Raw genomic sequence first — 18,148 nt, forward strand, 5'->3', positions numbered from 1 at the left:
TTGAGCTCAACTAGTAGCACTGATCTAGAGCCTGTAGAAAACCTTAATGTGGAACATGACCCAGAGGGCTGCCTTGAACAATACCCCTGCAAAAATACAGAGAAATATCAGGCTAAATTGATAGGTTTTTCTATTTCTTACCTGTGTGATGCTATCAGTGACTTTCTAGCTGGTATTATGGCCTTGTATGTCTCTGTAATAGTCTCTTCTTTAATAATATGACATCGAAGTGGATTCCCATGTTGCCAAATAACACACAATTAGCAACACATGCAAATTTGGAAATGTAAAAGGAAACATTAAATGATAGCAGGTTATGTCCTGCCACTTCATGCTTTTGCCTTGATGGAAAATAACTATTCTGCTTTTAAAAGGAGATGCCACTTCCCCATGCCCAAGCTCCTGCTGAAGTAACCCTGCGCAGTCATTTGGTGACTTACCAAGTGACTGGTCAGAGCCCAACCAGCCTGACCACGAGGCCAGTTAGGAATGATGTGGGGACGGGCAGGACATCCTGCAGCCACGTGAGGAAGCGGTGGGCCAAGTTGGCAGTCAAGAGTGTGAAAGGTGATGTGGGCAGAAGAAATCTCTTAACGGAAGAGAGTTGCAGTGGACTCACTCCAGGTCTGTTCACACAAATAAAGCAGGCCCTACAGGCCAGTATGGGGGGGCAGATACCTTACTTTCTCTAAGAAATCAGCATCTCAAGTGCCGGTCTGCAGAAAGCAGTTCACAGGCTCTGATCTCATCAGGATCACAGAGACCTGGTGGGATAGCTCACACAGCCAGAGTGCTGCAATGGATGGATACAGGCTCTTAAGGAAGGACAGCGATGGGGAGGAGCTGCCCTTTGTGGCGAGAGCAGCAGGAATGTGTGAGCTCTGTCTCAGGATGGATGAGAAGCCAGCTGAGAGCCAGGTCACGAGTAGCAGGCAGACTAGCATGGTCACTGTTGTGGTAGCTGTCTGCAATAGGCCACCTGTTTGGAAGAAGAGGCAGGTGGGATCTTCAGACAAACAGTCCAGAAGATCTCTGCATTATTGTTTCACAGAAAATAGTATGTATTCTTGCCAGTTTCCTTTCTTTCAATATCTACCCCTAAAAAGAGACACCGACATTAATTTCATTGTGGGTTGTAGGATTTACCAGTTCCTGAAATGGCTTTGAGACCTGACTCTCCTTTTGAATGCACTGACCATAGATCAGTGCAGTCTGCAGGATTTCAAGGGAGAGAGGGGGCAAATGTCAGAAAGCTCAGGATTACTGTTATCCAGTCGTATACCACAGTTATAACTGTGGAGCTGTGCATACCCAGCTGTGGTCAGAGCAGCATTCAGAACAAAAGACACTGCCAGAGATGAGTCTTTAAAATTAAAAATACAATTAGCTCTCCTGAGATCCTCTGCAGCTAATCTGCTTTCAGCCTGCATGCAGAAAGCATCAGCAACAGGCAAGCACTGCCCAGCACACTGCAGACTTCCCTCAGCCTGCTCATGTTTACAGAGGGAATGGGGTTAGCCTGCCTTTTGGGCACACAAGGCACCTCAAAGCCAAATTTCTTCAGTTTCTTTTTTTTCTTTTGGGCTTACACTAGACTTTGACTAGTCTGAAAGAGACCTGGAGCAGGTTCACCAGATACTCAGTGCACGTTGCTCCTTGGCATTCACACTTACTCCAGCAGGTGTTTATTCCAGCACTAAATTTATCTTTAGTGTAATGTAAATTGCTTGAAATGCAAAAGTGAAACATATACACACTAAAACAAAACAAATACAGCTTTGATTTTCTTTTACAGGTTGAAGAGCTAAAATGGGATATGTGGGATCACTTTGTCCCATTATTTTAAGCAGTCCTTTTGAAGGCCTAACTTCAGGCAATTGGGGTTCTTGTCCTGAGTAAAGTGGGACAGATAAAGTATACTGCTTGTACTTCCAATAAAAACACTTGATTTTTATGTTGAACGTTTCCATCTCATCAGTAGTACTAAGACTTCAACTAGGCCAGTTCCATTGTGATGTATTTCCTTGCACAGTACTGGTTCTGCAGTGCTGAGCATCTGTCATACCTTACAGAGCCTGTGAGCTATTTTTGCAGTTCACACACATTTGAGCTACATTAGTAATGGCTCACCCTTTACCTTCAGGCATGCATGCCCAAGAAAGCGTATCATGTTGCTATTTTAATACAGAGGTCTTGCCCTTTTCTGAGTGAGTAATGCAGGAATAGAGCACTTTGGCTGCTGGTACTATTTCTTTTACTGTGTTCTTAAACACATTTTGCATACAGTTTATTCCATTTGTTCAATGTTAACAGCATACATATAAACACTGAAAGAGTAGGAATTGCCAGTATATGTATGAGCATACAGTGAGGTTAATCTGCATATGTGTAGCAGTTAACTTGAATATACACAGTGAGAGTAAAGAATCATTATTTCAGCAAAAGGTCTCTTAAAATTCAGCCCTTCTCCCCCTTTATTTTAAGGCATCTCCAAGTACAGACTCCAATTTTTTTTCTCGTTACATGAATCTCAAACTGATTCTGGCCTCCCAGCTGATTTCAGTCACTGATTATTCCCCTGCATCCACTCTGCTCTGACAGGAATCAAGTTATAGCTCCTTTCTCTGTGATCTAGGTTGTGAGATGTGAGTAATGCAATTTGAGGCATCCAAACTCCCAGAAAGTACCGTGATGAGATTCCTTCTCACTATGGCGGTGGTAGAATTAGGGAAGCCAGAACAACTTGAATAACCCGGACTATTTTGGACAGAAGCACGCTGAGAGCAAGAGCCTGTGCAGAGCCTCAGTGCACAGGCTCCCACAGCAGCCCATGGCGCATCCCTGTGCGCTGCCTGGACCAGCTGAATTCGGATGAAACCTTCGGCTTCCAAGAGGAAGTGTCTCACAGCACGAGAGGGCGCCAGACAACAAGGAGCAAGTGGTGGCTTGGCGGTGCGTCTGGGGGCACAGACCTGCCTGTGAAGAGGAGGGTGACTTGCAGCAGGGCACTGTGTGACAACCCTCCCTTAAGGGGAAGGGAGCACTTCAGCTTCGAAAATGCTCATTGGTCGAAAGGAGCGACAAAAGTCCGAGGGTCCACAAACAGGGAGTTTTATTAGCAAATAACACACTTGATGTGGAAATTGGTATGTTAGTTCCAGACCTGCTGTATATGCCCATGGCACTGGATTTTGGTTAGAGGCATAGGGTGAAGGGAAAAGAAAAATTAGGCACATGGCAGTGGGTTTTGGATAAAGGGGCAGGGTGGGAGGGAAAAGGGAAATTAAAGAGGTTAACTAAAAGGGGAAATATTAATCTTAATAAGGAAAAGAGAAAAAGAGAGGAAAAGAAAGAGGAAAAGAGAGGTGAAAAGGTGTCATCAGCCCTCGTTTCAGCATCAATCCAGCTGATAAGAGGTGATCCAGTTGAGTCAGCCCAGCTGATGATATGTCTGGGCTCTGGGGGCACCACCTGGGCTTGGGAGTACCTTTTTATTGACAAGTTTCTCCACCCCAAAGACTGGTTTCTCATTTTCCATGTTAATTAATTATCATGCAGTCTGTTCTTTTAGGCCTTTCTGGAGATGGGTCGGAGGGCTACAGGAGACTTTGGTGGTCCCAATCCCACCTTACAGACCATGTCTACTTCCTGCCAATCATTCCTGTGCTCTCCTGTACTGTGCTGTGGATCTTTCTCACAGAAAAGTGCTGCCCTATCTCCACCTGGCCCCCCTTCTCCAGCCAAAACTGGTTCTTTCTCACAGTGTGCTAGTACCAATAGTCCTTGGTTATTCCCAACAATTCTTGTCTGTTATTACTAACAGTCCTTGGCTGGCTGCACAGCCATCCAGTCATCGGTATTTGAGACACACATGAGCCCCTTATCTTAGGGGAACTGAGAGCTCAAAAGGGTCTCCCTTTGGACCACTGTCCACAGGGTTGTAAGAGAGTGGGGTTTAGTCATAATTATTTTTCATACTGGCCACAATTCAAGTCGGTAACTTTCTTTGAAGGTTCGTCAACAGAAATATTATTCCACTTGGGTTGTTAGTCAGGCAAGAAAAATAAGTTTCCAAGGCTGCTTGTTATAAAACAAGTGCTCATTAGACAACACTATTTCCTGGGAACAGACAGCGTTTCTGATAAGCTGGAGAGGGGCTTAGTCCAGGTGCAGTTTGTCAAGGCCGAGACTTCATGGGCATTTCTCATACGATAGAGCAGCCTGAGCTGGGAGGGGGTGCGACTAAAGTCAGCTTCCCCGGGACTCTATACACCGGGAACTCGGGAGGCGGGGGGAGACACGCTGCTCCTCCCGCCGAGCCCCAGCTTCCCCTGAGAGGGAGGAAGAACGCAGGGTGCGGGAAAAGCGGTTTCCCTTCGCGCTCCGCGGGGCCGGCGCTGCCCTGGGAGGGGGGGCAGCGCAGAAGCTCCTTGGACATTGCACCTGCGGCCTTTTTTTCTCTGGGTGTGGAAATACTAACGGGATCTTAAATGAATGCCAGTTCCGAAACAAAATGAATTAGGTCGATTTGAAATAACGCCGAGGAAAGCCAGCAGCCCAGCGCGGTGACTGCTGCTCGACTCGCGGCACCGACGGGACCGAGGAGGCGGCGCCTCCGGGCGCGGCCCGGCCCCGGGAGCTCTCCGAGGTGCTGCAGCGGCTCCCACGATCCTGTTTGGGGAACACGGCCCTCCCCAGGGCAGAGACAGCGCCAGCCTGCGCTCAGGACATCCCGTCGCAGCACTGTTTCTCCAGATGCCCCGACGGAAGCCACCGCCGCTCCCTCTGCCTCCTCCGCCCTGGGGAAATGAGGATGATGGCACTGCCTCTCTGTAAGCTCCCTGGAGACGGGTGTCCAAGAAGCAGATTTCCAGCCTGCAGGAACTGCTCCCTCAGTTAGAGCTGGACGTGTTTCCTGAACAGCAGCAGGGCAGAGAGCAGTGATGCCTTAGGTTTTAACTTTTATATTTTTCAAATCCTGTACTGCTTAGTGTGTAACTCTGAAGCTTTGTGTGGCCTGTTAGCTGCTGTTCCTTCATGCTGGTTAGACATAACAAACCTCTCTAGGTTTGCTCTTCAAGGCCCCAAAATGTGTAAACTAAAAGCTTCTGAAGAGGGGGGCAAACTTGGGGTAATTACATCATTAACTGAGGTTATAATTGGAGAATTAACCCTAATATGCAAATGAACCAAACTTATAAAAGGGTGAAGAATCTGTGACCCAGGGTCCATCTTGGGTGTAGCCTTTTGACTGCCCAGGGTGTACCTTTGAAGGCCCTTCAAATAAATACCTACTATTATTCTCTTATTCTCGTCTAGTCTCTGTTTTAGGTGGCCACTTCAGGCATCAGCAGCAACCCTTTTATCCTAGTCTGCCAAAGCAATGTGAACAAGCAGAGCTGTGAGTGCTAGTCTCTAGGGTATGCATAGAATCACAGAATCATAGAATGCTTTGGGTTGGAAAGGGCCTTAAATTCAACCCCCTTGCCATGGGCAGGGCACCTTCCACTAGACCAAGTTGCTCAGAGCCCCATTCCAACCTGGCCCTGAACACCTCCAGGGATGGGGCATCCACAGCTTCTCTGGGCAGCCTGTTCCAGTGCCTCACCACCTTCACAGCAAAGAGCTTCCTTTTTTTTTTACTTACTCTGTGTTGTACACAGCACTTGATTTTTTTTTTCTTTTTGTATCAAAGTATTTTAAGCAAAATCTAAGTCACAGATAAACTATATACTGAACTCCCTTATTTCCAATCATATGGTGCCTTGGCCATAGTAGTTGGTTCATAACATATTTCAGAATATTTACACACTTCCTCTAGAGTATGGTTTACCTTAACAAATATGTCCATTCTCTCAAGCTTCTTAGTCTTTCTGAGCACATCTCCTTGGGACTAACTTTTGCTTTTCTGCATTTGTTTACAACTGTACAAAGTGAGTGCCACCAAATCAGTATGGCAGCATTTTATGCCTGCCTTGGATTCCCTTTGCACCAATCTCATTGATTACAAAGCCAGAGAATATTGGACTCACATTAGCCAGCAACCTAGCTGTGGGTCAGAGAAGTGAATCAAAATAATGAAAATGCACCTCATGCACTTTGAGAACTATTTACATTCTGGAAATCAATCTTATCTTAAAGCACTTCCTATGAAGACGGCTGAGAGGGCTGTTCAGCCTGGAGATAGAAGGCTCCAGAGAGACCTTATAGCACCTTCCAGTACCTGAAGGGGGCTGACCAGAGAGCTGGGGAGGGACTTGTTACAGGGACAGGAGTGGCAGGGCAAGGGGGAATGACTTTAAACTGACAGAGGGCAGGTTTAGATTAGACATTGGGAAGGAATTCTTTACCGTGATGGTGGTGAGGCTCTGGAACAGGTTCCTAGAGAAGCTGTGGATGCCCCATCCCTGGAAGTGTTCAAGGCCAGGTTGGACAGGGTTCTGAGCAACCTGGTCTAGTGGAAGGTGTCTCTGCCCATGGCAGGGGGTTGGGACAAGGTGATCTGTAAGGTCCCTTCCAACCCAAGCCATTTTATGATTTTATTGATGCCTTTTCTTGGTCTTAAAATCAAGAGTCATACACGGTTAGAAGGGGAAAAGGGATTTTACCTTGGTATTTATTTTAAGGATCCTTAGGTGTACACGTCCAGGTCATGTGCATCGAGATGCACCCCGCCGAGTCTTTCCCTGTGTCTGTCTTCCCCTCTCCCCCCCAACATTGGGTATAACATTATAGGTTCTACTAACCAGCATATCCACCAAAGATTCCCCAATGAGAGGCCCAAGCGAGCCCCCCTCCCCAAGGAACCCTCCCCTGAATGGCTCCATCCTGGTTCACAGAATATGCTCTGGAGAGGACCCCGGGTCCTGGAGAGGACCCAGCCACGAAGCCTCCAAAACATTCAGTCTCCCAGCCCAACAAACAAGTCCAAGAATGTAGGCAAAAAGCACCAGGAATACAGAAGCCGCAAAAAGGCACAACAGGGGCATAAAAGAAAAGGCAAAAATCCTCATGGCATCACTATGATTTCTTCATTAAACTTTAAATTTCTTCAGTATTATTCTTCTTTGCTTAAGAATACATTATTTTTCTTCATTACTAGCTAATTACTAACTTGGGTCCATATAAGTTAAGGTCCAAACTATGGTCTACTGTACCATATGTCTTTCCCGTGCAAAGCATTTGTAAGGGTTATTCTAGACAGAGCTTTCCATCAATTTCCAGCCTGACGAATTCTTTCTGTTGACGCCATTGCCATGGAATAAAAATTACTGGTTCCAATTTAGCTTACTGCATTTCAAATATATCTTTAAAACCATGCAAACTTGGAGTTATTCTGGTAAAGTAAAACTGTACTGCAAGCACAGTTTGTCTCCTGAACTAACTTGCAGGTATGAAGAAGTTGTCATAACAAGTTCTTAGTCTTGAGTATACTAGAAAAAATACATTATTTTTCTTTATTCAGTTTCACTATTTTCTTTATTTATTGTCACAAGTGCCAAAATAGAATGGGTTCAGTATTTTTAAGTTTTTCAGTAATTTTCGGGCAAATCACAGATCACCTCCTGCTATAAGTACAAATTTCAGTTTCCAGCATATCAATATGATTATTGTACTCATCGCAATTTTATTTACATGTGTCTTTTTTCAAAAACCTGAAAAACCTGAATGGCATGTAACTAATCAAGTTGCCTACATTTCCAAATTTTTAATCTTTTTTCTCCCATTGCACTTATAGGTAATGGTTTACCCTCCCCCTCCACCCCTCTCCCATGCAGCCACTGAATGTGCAATTCATCATATTTTTTTTCCACCTTCAAGTTAAATCTGTGGGTATGGTTAACTGTAAGAGGAGTGTTATTGTTAAGCCCCTTCTGCTCTATAAAGTATAGGAGACTCCAGCTCCCTTAGGAGATTTCAGGTGGGCCATGCATGCATTGCCGCATGTCCACATATTTATGGTCACATCCTGTATCTGTCTATAGATAGCAGCATCTCTGCAAAGAAGATCCTTAAGTTATTTCACTTATTTTCCTGAGCTGAATGATGCCAAGCACACTTTCTCTATCAATCTAGAAACAGCAAGTCCTGACTTTTTGACTTTTTTTTTTGACCTTTTAAAAAATGTCATGATGAGTGACAGACACCTCCCCTGTAGCTCAGCATATTATCTGCATCATGCTCATTTTGATCCTGTGCATGTAAACAAGGACAAAGCACCACAGCACAAAGATTTGGTTTAAGAGCAAGAGAGTCTATTATGTTGTTTTTCTTTTATTTTTTTTTAAGACAAGAAGAGTTAGACAAGCAGAACTTGCATGCAATTACTCTCATCCTGTAGCTTGATACCACCACTGCTGGCAGGAGGCCACAGGCTTTGTACTGACTTTGCAAGGCCTTGGGACTGAGCCTCATTTTGCCTGAGCTTTTATTGACCTGTCTGTGGCTTTCTTTTACTTAGTTGCAACACCAATGTCTCTAATGGGTAGGTAGCTATGTCTAACTGTTTTACTTTTGTTTAACTTTGTATGGCGCCACTGTGGCTTTTATATGGAGAGTGACAGGAAGTTCTACTGTGGAGAATGAGATATTTATAACTAACATAATGATGTATAACATCTTTTATAACTAACATAATGATGCATAACATAATAATATATGGCGGAATACAGGCCTGGTATGACAGCAGAGTCCCCTGAGAGTGGTCTCCCAGGACACTGTAGAAGAGGCATGGGATGATAAAAAAAGGAGCACAGCCTTGGCAGTAGAGAACTTGCAGCTACAAAGAGCTCATCAGTAGTCAGCTAAAGCAGTGCAGACCTGGGAAGTGGACAAAGAGAGTTGAGGGATTACACAAAGAACAAATATGTAACATACATAAATGGCATCCCATATAATACAATTGGATGTAAAGTGGAGCAGTAGACAAATGGATAAAGAGCAAGGTGTGAAGTCATTTTAAAAACCACACAAAAATAGCCCCATAACAGTTCTTTGCTTTTCTCAGCAAAGAATTTGTTGGGAAAACACCGATGACTAGCTGCAGCCCCAACACCCACTGCTTTACAAAGGCCAGCACTGTCGACCATTGGTCCCAGAGGGGCAGTGGAAGGGTAAGCACCACACCAAAAAAAAAGGCAGACAGGAGAGTGTGTCTACAAAAAACCAAAATGGTTTATTATTTCTGATTTTTTCTTTCAGAAGTAGTAGTAGCATTCTTTAATTTCTTTCTTTTTTTCTTTCTTTTTCGGTAATAATTAGCTCTCACCTTTGATTAGACTGTTACGTTTTCCACTACACTAATAAATTCTGAGTAATGTGTGTTTCTTTCCTTTTTTTTTCCCAGAACCAATCTCTGTGTATAACGTTAGTAATTGGAGCAGAGGATGCATCTTTTTGGAAATTCAGGTTTAACAATCTCTCTCTAAGGTCCCAGACGGCATCTGGCACAGTCAAAAATAGAATAAAGATATCCTGTCTCCCAGTCTGGCACATTAACTACAGGACCATTCTTCCTGCCTTTGCTTTATTTATTACATTGAAATAATTATTATGCATACTGAGCTCTTTGAAAGTACATTGCTATAAATACTAGAAAAGTGAGCACATTGTAATTTGAAAAATACCAACTGCTTTTTTTTTGGTACATCATTCAAACCATGGAGCCATTATGACAGACCCCAGGGAATAATACTACCATGACTCATGGTCCGATAATACACAATTTAGTGCACATCAGCGCGATGACAAAGACAGGCATTGCATAACAAAATGACAAAGGTGAGTCCTGCACAGCGGAATGAGCTGCTTCTTTCCTCAAAGCTCAGGGCTAACCCAGAGCTTGTCAGCTGGTTACTAATGAACGTGAGCTTTCAGAAACACAACCAACTGCTCTGGACTGCACACTTAGTTTTCCTGCAGGCCCCACTCTTAAGCCTGCTGAGCAGGACTCAGGTTCTTTCTCAGTTACCAAGATTATCCTGCACACTTGGTTTCCTTGGACACTTTTGCAGTCCACTTGCTCCCCTCAGCTTCCCCTTAGACTGCAGTGTATAATTATATCCACTTCTGACTTGAGACAGATTTTGCAGACAGGTCTCCTCTGAGGCCCTCAGTCTGAGCAGGGGCAAAGATGTTTTGTTTCTTCCATGCCAGTAAGCTTTATTGAAATGCCTGGTCATTAATGCTCAGGGAGTGCCTTCCATGGGGATACTGCTCAGGCTTGTTGAGGTGTGGGCTGGGTAATTAAATCTCCTTGAGGCACTCCAGCAGTCAAGTGAGTGAGTAGTCCTGGTAGCTGCAAGGCAGATGGTGTTCTAGCTGGCACACTCTTCGAGAACATTGAGTGCGCAGAGGTGAAAGTAAGTGCAGTGCATGTGAAGGAACAAGAGCACTCAGCTGCCACATGGGCTCTCAGGCTGACAGGGCTGATGGCTTACAGTCCACAATACTTTAAATGTACTGTAAGCACAGTTCACCTGAAGGCTAATTTCTGATGAAAAAGTAAACATGAATCCAGGAGTTGTCATTCATTTTTTGGTCCTTTTTTGGGAGCACTTTCTTTGACTTTGAGCTGACAGCTCGAACCCAAAGTGAACGTCACTTTAATTCGTCTACTAGCTAACAATATATGTGAAGTGATTCCCTGTTCCCCAGGCAATTCCTCCTGGTACAAAGATACTGACCACAACAGATAATAATTTGTGGAGAGGAGAAAGAGCAAGCTGAGGGAGAAAATGATGTTCATTAATATAACCAGCTCCGTGTCATGATCTTAAAATGGGAAAGGCATGCTGGCATGCCAGCACTGGGCATTGCCCTTACTGGATGATTTCATTCACAAAGCTCTTGGGCCACTTCTCCAAGAGTGATAAAATCCATGAGTAAAGCTTCTCACAGGCAAGAAACATCTGTGGCCAGCAGTCCCAAAGCACACATCTCCAGTGGGCTATGGATGCATTCAGTTCAATCAGTGTAAAATGCCACAGTTCTGGACTACTTTGAGTTCAGGAAGTGCAAAGTGGTTTGTCAAAAAAGCTCTATTTCTAACATTTTGTGAAGTTGTAGCTGGAAAGTATCGCTTTCCATACTATATGTGAGGACACATACAGTGAGACAAGTACAGCGAGATTCATAGGTTTTAGCATTAATTATGATCTTTGAAATAACACCCAAATTACCCATCATGTGTGCTACCCAACTCTACATGGTCAAGTAGTTTAGATACAGACCTGGGGATGTTTGTCGAAGACCTTTAAGATATGGAGACCATTTCTTATGCAGTAGATCTTCCCAAAACTCAATATATCCTTGTCCTGTGGTGATCCTGCCTCACTTAAACCATTCTACGTTGAAGTTCACCTGGTAGAGAAAGCAACCCCTTAAGATGTGGCAACTGCTTCTAGCTATGCCTGATTAAGACCAGCATGTGTAAAGACTGAGAGGTGCTGTCTTAGCTATATTTTTTCCTATTAAATTACATTTCCTCTTTGCCTGTCCTTAGTAGTTAAATTCTCATGGCTGCAAATGTTTTGCACAGAAAGGTGATGTGCTGTAAGTGCTACATTGATTAATCTTTCCTCTATTTCTTTTTTTAGCCTCGATTTACCGGACATTTTGAGAAGCAACGGTATCTTTTGTGATGATGCTGGCAGCATGCCACAGTGATGAAAGATGCCCTTGTAACCGGAACAAAGAAGCCCGGTTAGGGATCCTGATCCCAGCGGGGGCTTTCTTGGGACGCTTTATGCGCCTAAAATGTCTAGTAAAATACTAGTTCCAGACAGACACCTCAAAACCCCCCACCAAACCCGGGCCCTGACTTCATGGCACCTTACGCAACGACTCCCAGCGGGCGCACGGAGCCGCGAGCGGCTCCCCGGCAGGGCAGCTCCGAGCCCGGCCAGGGCTCAGCGCCTCGCCCGCCCCCGCAGCCCGGGCGCGGCGGTGCCCGTGGCCGCAGCGCGGCGTCTGCGTGCGGGGGGCCCATGGCCAGCGCGCCCCGGCCGGCCGCACCATGCCGAACAGGGCCGGCCTGGACACCGCGCTGAAGATGTCCCTGCGGCGGAAATCCTCCAAGATCCACTCCTCGGCCGGTGAGGAAAGGGCAAGGCGAGGCGGGCGGGAGCGGCGCGGGGAGGAGGCGCCGCGGCGGAGGAAGGCAGGCGCGGGGGGAAGGGAAAGGAAGGGAACGGAAAGGAAAGAAAAGGAAGGCAGCGGCGCCTCCATGGCGCGGCCGCCTGGCCCTGCCGGCCGCGGCGCTCGGGGGTCCCGCAGTGCCGCCCCCGCCCTCGGGGGCTCCTCTCGGCGAGGAGGTGCCGCGGGCCCCAGGGCGCAGCGCTGCCCGCCCGCTCCCGCGGCCCCAAGGACACCGCGCCCCTGCCTGCGGAGCCGGCCCGGCGCAGCTCCCCGCGCCCCATCGGAGCTGCCGCACCTCCCATCCATCCCACCGCGACCCCCAGGGCCCCCGGCACCCTCACCCCGCGGCGTGAACAGCCCGGAGCGGGCAAGGCATCCCCCTTTGTTCTCTTGGTTCTGGTAGTTTTTGACAGGAAAATTTCTTCTGGTTAGAGTGCAGTACTGCGGGTGCAGGGGAGACAGAGGTGTCCCCCACCAGGCCGGTCAGGGGCCACTGTCCCGTGATCAGGGGCGGGTAGAGCATCAGGCACTGCAGTGAGCCTGCGGAGAGGCAAATTACAAGGTTTCTTAAGAGGTTAATTTAGGAAACTGTTTTTCAACTAGTTCATAAAAAAATAGACAGAAGTGGAATGCCTTGAAGGTAGTATTTTGCTTCCAAAGGACTTACACTGACTTCTGTAGGACCAAGGTGCAGCTCTGGTATGTTCTGCTTGGGCATAGGTGAAGCATCAGTGACATTGCCAGTGACTTACAGACACCCATTCCTGTACAAAATGTTTAGGTGCCTAGTACAGTCTTTGTGGTGAGTAAAAGTAGTATAATGCTGCTTTAGCACTTTTTGTTTCAATGATAAATGTGCACATTCCCTGATGAACTCTGCTTTGGGTTAAGTCTCAGGGCACCTTGGAGAGCATTTGCTGGATTGCTTTTGGATGATGCTGTATTTGAAGATGTCCTCCAGCCACTCGTAGCTGTTCAGCTCACTGAACCAGGCTAGAGCTAGCTGAAATGAGAAAGCCACCTTCCCTTCAGCTCCTCTGCACAACCTGGTCACTCTAGTAACATTTCCCTGTTTGGTCTCACTGCTTGGTAGCAAGGACAGAACTTCAGGGACTTCTCCATAGGTGCTGAAATAAGTAGGATGCTGAGCAAAGAGGTGTGTAATGCCTGCTCAGAGGAAATGGTAAGTTTCAGGGTAGGATTTAGCATATTACCAGCTTTACTTCTCTTCAGCCTAAGCCGTTCAGATGAAACAGTTGCAGTTAAGCAGATTCCACTTTCCAGTGTTTGGGATTGTGTCCACTTCTGCAGTCCGATCTGAAACCTTGTCCTATGACAGGGAGGCTCCTTTCCCAGAGCTGCAGTGTGGCAGATCTTTCTGTGACTTAACATTTGGAATCCAAACCTAGGTTCCCTTCAGATACCGGATGCTTGGCACTTGGAGAATGTTTAGCTTCAGTGTGGCATACATAAGGAGTTATGCTTCAGCTTTTGTAAATCACAGAATCACACAGGATGGGTTGGAAGAGACAACAGAGGATCCAACCTTCCTGCTCAAGCAGTGTCATCCTAGAGCACATTGCATAGGGTTGTGGCCAAACAGTTCTTGAGTATCTCCAGTGCTTGGTCACCCACAATCCACAGTTATACTTGTGGATCTAAGTGGTTAAGTTGCACCTCAGTCGTGCTGTAGGTGCTTGCGGCGCCCAGATTTTCTAGCCGGGATTTATGTGTACACAGCTTCAGACTTCTACATGTTCCCTGCATTTCACATAAGGAGAATCCAAATTAGGTGATACTTTGAAGAAAGATGGGGGTTGCTGGTTAGCATTAAGATCACTTCCTAGTGCTGGAACAATGTGTTTCCTTGTCTCAAATATTTTTAAGGATAACAGGAGTAATATCTAGTATAGTTGGATATATAATGCCTATACAATTACATAATAGAGGTTTGTGTAACTCACTACACAGACTTATTAAGGGATATGACTGTATTTGGTTTAGGACACCAGAGCCGGCCAGAGAGAAAGTCCTGCCTTCCCCATTCCTGCGTATTCCCACTGCCTTGCTTGTGTCAACATTAGCCATCAGATGATTACCTGGTCACCTGGATCAGTGCTGATGTGGCTCACTACCAGCCTGTACGATCTGAATTCCATCAGGGAACAGGCACAGAAAGGCAGTAGCTCTGTTTTTCACAGCATGTTGTGGCTTGATATGCAGACCTGCTGTGTCTGGGGGCCAAACAGCTTCGTGTGAGGGGCTCTGGGCTCTGTGTGCTCAGCTGTAAAAGCACACATTTGGAGACTGAGCCACTGTCCACTGACAGGCAGTTCAGATGTGGATGTGTGGTGGTTCTGCAAAATCTCAAGACCCTTCTGAGCTGAATGGTGTGGAGGGGGAACCGGTCACCCTTTTGTCATCCTTAGTTAGGGTCAGGCAACTGTCTCTATCCATTGCAGGTTTTTTGGCATCTGTGTATCAAAATGTTCTATCTCCTTTCCTTTTTAGAAGAGAAGAGCTTTCCTGCTTTAAAGTCTTTTAGTTTATTTGCTAGTTTTGTTACTTTTAAGGGAGTTTTGGTAATCAAAAGTATTAGGTTTTAGTTTGGGTCACTGAGATTTATTTTCATGCTGTGTAAAGTATTTCAGTAGCTTACAGACATTCTTCTTTAGTCGAGAAGAACACTACCTCTGTGATGGTCTAACAATGTCTTTTTGTCTCAGATTTTCTACCCTCCTGCATTTGGTGGTGTGACTTCGGCGTGTGCTAATACAGCATGAAATGTAACTGGTATATTTGGTAGAGTTTTAAACCTGCTTAACACCAGTACAAAGCACCTGCCAAAAAAGCAGGTGATGTGAAAAGGAGAATTTAGAGATAGGAGTCACCTTCTGCCACTCAGATGATCACTGCTTTTCTTTTTTATGCATTTGCTCATTAATTGATTTTTTTTCTTTGTACAAGTAAACCTTTTTATTGCTGTAATGTTGTACCAACTGAGCTAAATTGATTAGATTTAAATTATTCTCAAAGTCTCTCACTCCTTACTGTTGTAACCACAGACATCAAAGACTAACTTGTTTTTCTCCTTCCTGCCTCCTTAAAATCACTAAAAATAAGAAACTGTCAATAAGACATTGGATGATTACACATTGGCATTTTTATTTTTAGGGAAAAAATCGAATTTCAACTTTATAATGGATTAAAGGTACAACTGATCTTGATGTTATTTACTGTGGCTTTTTTCAACTGCTCAGTGATACACATCAGCAAGAAAAATATTTTTAGTGTAAAGGTAGTAACAGAATCTTCTCCCAGGACATGAGGAGCTGAAATATAAACATCATTTCATGGTATGAAACAATACTCCTTTTAAATATTTTCCATCTGTTTTTCCTGTGAAATATTTGCTTATAGTTTGTGCTGTGTTTTTGATCTTAGAGTCTTATTCCCTTCTTTGCAAAGGATCCATGCCTTCCATTTTTCACAGAAATGTCTATGCAAGAACTTCTTTGGGCTATTTTTGTGCTGGGATATAATTACCATGATTGCAACTGTTGGGAAGTGTCATACAGAGCAGTTAAAACTCTACATAGGCACTTGTATTTTGCTCAAAGCATCTTTGAGCAAAGATGGTTAAGCATTGGAACAGGGTCCTCAGGGAAGTGGTTGGGTCACCATGCCTGGAAGTGTTCAAAAATTAGTAGACATGGCTCTTTGCTATAAGGTTTAGGGGGCATGGTGGTATTCAGTCAAAGGGTGGACCTGATGATCTAGGAGGTCTTTTCCAACCTTAATGATTCTTTGATTTTATCTATAGTCATTTACAGGTTAGACATAATTCCTATAGATGTATATAAAATGCACAGGAGCTATAGGTGAAATATGTAATCAGCTCTGCATGATTTACATCTGGCTGTTGCTGCTTCAAGTAAGGTATAATATGGTTTTGAGGAGGACAGGTTCAGGTGGTGTAAGAAGCACGGTGAAGGCTACAAAGCTTTAACCTTGAAGTTCACTCACATCACCTCTACTCACGGGATACCTACCTCCTTTTTTGCAGGAGGATCAGCAGTTGCCTTGAATGCATTTTTAAGCAAACAACCCCTATGGAGGGGGTCAGCAAAGTGCTGAGCTAACAAATTCTTTAAATACTATTATTAAAACTGCTCAACTAAGAATAAAAGCCCTATTCTGCTGAGAGAAATGTACCTGGCAGGAGTAGTGACAGTGGGGACTGAACACAGAGGTGTACTTCTCAGCAAATTCTTTAACTGGCCATTAGCATCACCAAGAGTTACTGAAACACTGAGCAAGATGATTGCAACCATAGCGTTGGCACATAGAAATTCTACTCTGTGATGAGAAACTTTTCCAAGTGAAGACTAAACTTCTACCAGTTTAGTGGCAGAAGTTACTACTGAACAGTCAAACTATTGTAGTCCACGTTTGTTCATGCACACACTCACACTGCCTGGTGGTAATTTGGTGTGTTACAGACCTCCCATTTATTTTCATCCGTGTTTAACTGGCACATAGCGTAGTATAATGTGCAGCTTATTCAATCACATCAAAGGCCCGATCCTATTTATGTAAACACCAGTGACAATTATGCCTTTTGACAAAGCACTCATCACAATAAACCCCATGCTTTACATTACTATGTTTCTATAGTAGCACAAAGGGGAGTCTTCTCAAGCTGTGTGGGATCTTGCACAACTGTAAAGTGAGGTGGTGACAGTGACGGGGCTAACTGAAGGCCAACCTGAAATTCTGCCTTTGCTTAAAGCTTGTTTGGCTGTGAGAGTTAGTTTGCATTAGAATAGGAGGGAATTTAAAATACCTCTGCTTAGGTATTTAGAATTAGAAAAAGGTGATTTATGTACAGTTACTGTGGAGCAACCTCATAAATAACCAAGGTCCTAAGTAGAGTGGCAGAAGAAACATTTTTTTTCCCTCCCGTGATGGGGGAGATGAGATCATAAATAAATCCATTAAAGATCAAACCACTCAGATAATAAGGAATACAGTTATTTAGGAGTTAATTGGGGACATAAAATATTTAACTACCCTTCTGTTTCTAGGATTAAATTAAATTAATGTATTTAATAAAAACTTAAAGTTGCACTCTGCTGTATAGCCAATATATGAACTCTCTTATGTTATGCTGCTTGAGTATTCATAACTCCATTGCAAACCGACACATGTACTGTCTATTTATAGAAACTGTTTTATTCCTTCTCTGTGCCACTCTCTCCACAGGACTTTTGTTTCAGATTTGAGTTCTCTAGCAGTATCTGCTTTTAGTATACTTCCCTGTGCTGGGTGAGTCAGTGTTCTCATTTTCTGGGTAGACCTAAAAGCACTGCCCTACTAGTGTGATTTGGCAGAAATGCCACTGTGGTTCCATGAAGGATTAAATATATAACAGTAAAATGACTGCAAAGAAATCTTGTCTGTTTAGGGTCCTAGAATATCACCAAGATGATAAAACTGCTGCGTGTATTTCCTGAGTGAAACTCATTGGGTATAGAAAGAATAGTCATTTAGTATTGCATTTCCACTGCCACAAGGTTTGAGTGCAGTCTTGATCTCTGCCAACTCTGCAGGGGTTTTTTAACATGGACATCTATGTCTTCAGAAGTAACGTTGCTCTAAAGCATTCCCCTTTTTCCTTATCATTAACCCTTTTTCCCTCCTCAAGAAGTTTTGAGCTGATAGCTCCCATTGGCTCTAGATGGTATTTTGGATGATCATCTGAAAACTGATGTCAGCATCTAGAACTGATCACTCTCCAATCAGCATTCACAAGGCATTTTTATTGTAGTGAAGCCTTGCTGAGGGCCCTATGAACAACTGTGTCATCTGTTTCTGCTCTTCTGGAAGGTTGTCAAGTGATGCTCTGTAGACTCCCTGCAGGGTGGTACTCTTGGCTGGTGTATTTCCCTTTGTCCAGTCTTGCTTGAGCTGTCAAGTATGGCCTTTAAATAATCTTTGAATCTGACAG

General features: G+C 44.6%; 1 protein-coding gene and 1 long non-coding RNA gene across 4 annotated transcripts in view; one reads left to right on the forward strand and one right to left on the reverse strand.

Annotated features, from left to right (window-relative positions):
* Window positions 1–8,258: 8,258 nt before the first annotated feature.
* Window positions 8,259–12,671, reverse strand: LOC121657891. The gene is made up of 3 exons (XR_006013782.1): window positions 12,480–12,671; window positions 11,232–11,361; window positions 8,259–8,820 (listed from the first exon to the last, which is right to left on the reverse strand). It is a non-coding gene; the product is annotated as an uncharacterized LOC121657891 (long non-coding RNA).
* Window positions 11,950–18,148, forward strand: part of ATP8A2 (ATPase phospholipid transporting 8A2) — a 320,936-nt gene continuing 314,737 nt past the window's right edge. For 2 of the 3 annotated variants that reach the window (XM_042014087.1, XM_042014086.1), the window contains exon 1: window positions 12,015–12,095. Coding sequence is in view for 1 of the 3 variants with exons in the window: in XM_042014085.1 (XP_041870019.1) it covers window positions 12,017–12,095 (79 nt within the window). In the remaining 2 variants the exon portion in view is untranslated. Of the gene's footprint in view, window positions 12,096–18,148 lie in introns of all 3 variants that reach the window. The other variant, XM_042014085.1, reaches the window with a different exon arrangement.

Source organism: Corvus kubaryi, unplaced genomic scaffold, assembly GCF_017639235.1.
Source record: "Corvus kubaryi isolate FWS band 111438036 unplaced genomic scaffold, C.kubaryi_AGA036_p1.0 split1-65, whole genome shotgun sequence".
NCBI lineage: Eukaryota > Metazoa > Chordata > Aves > Passeriformes > Corvidae > Corvus > Corvus kubaryi.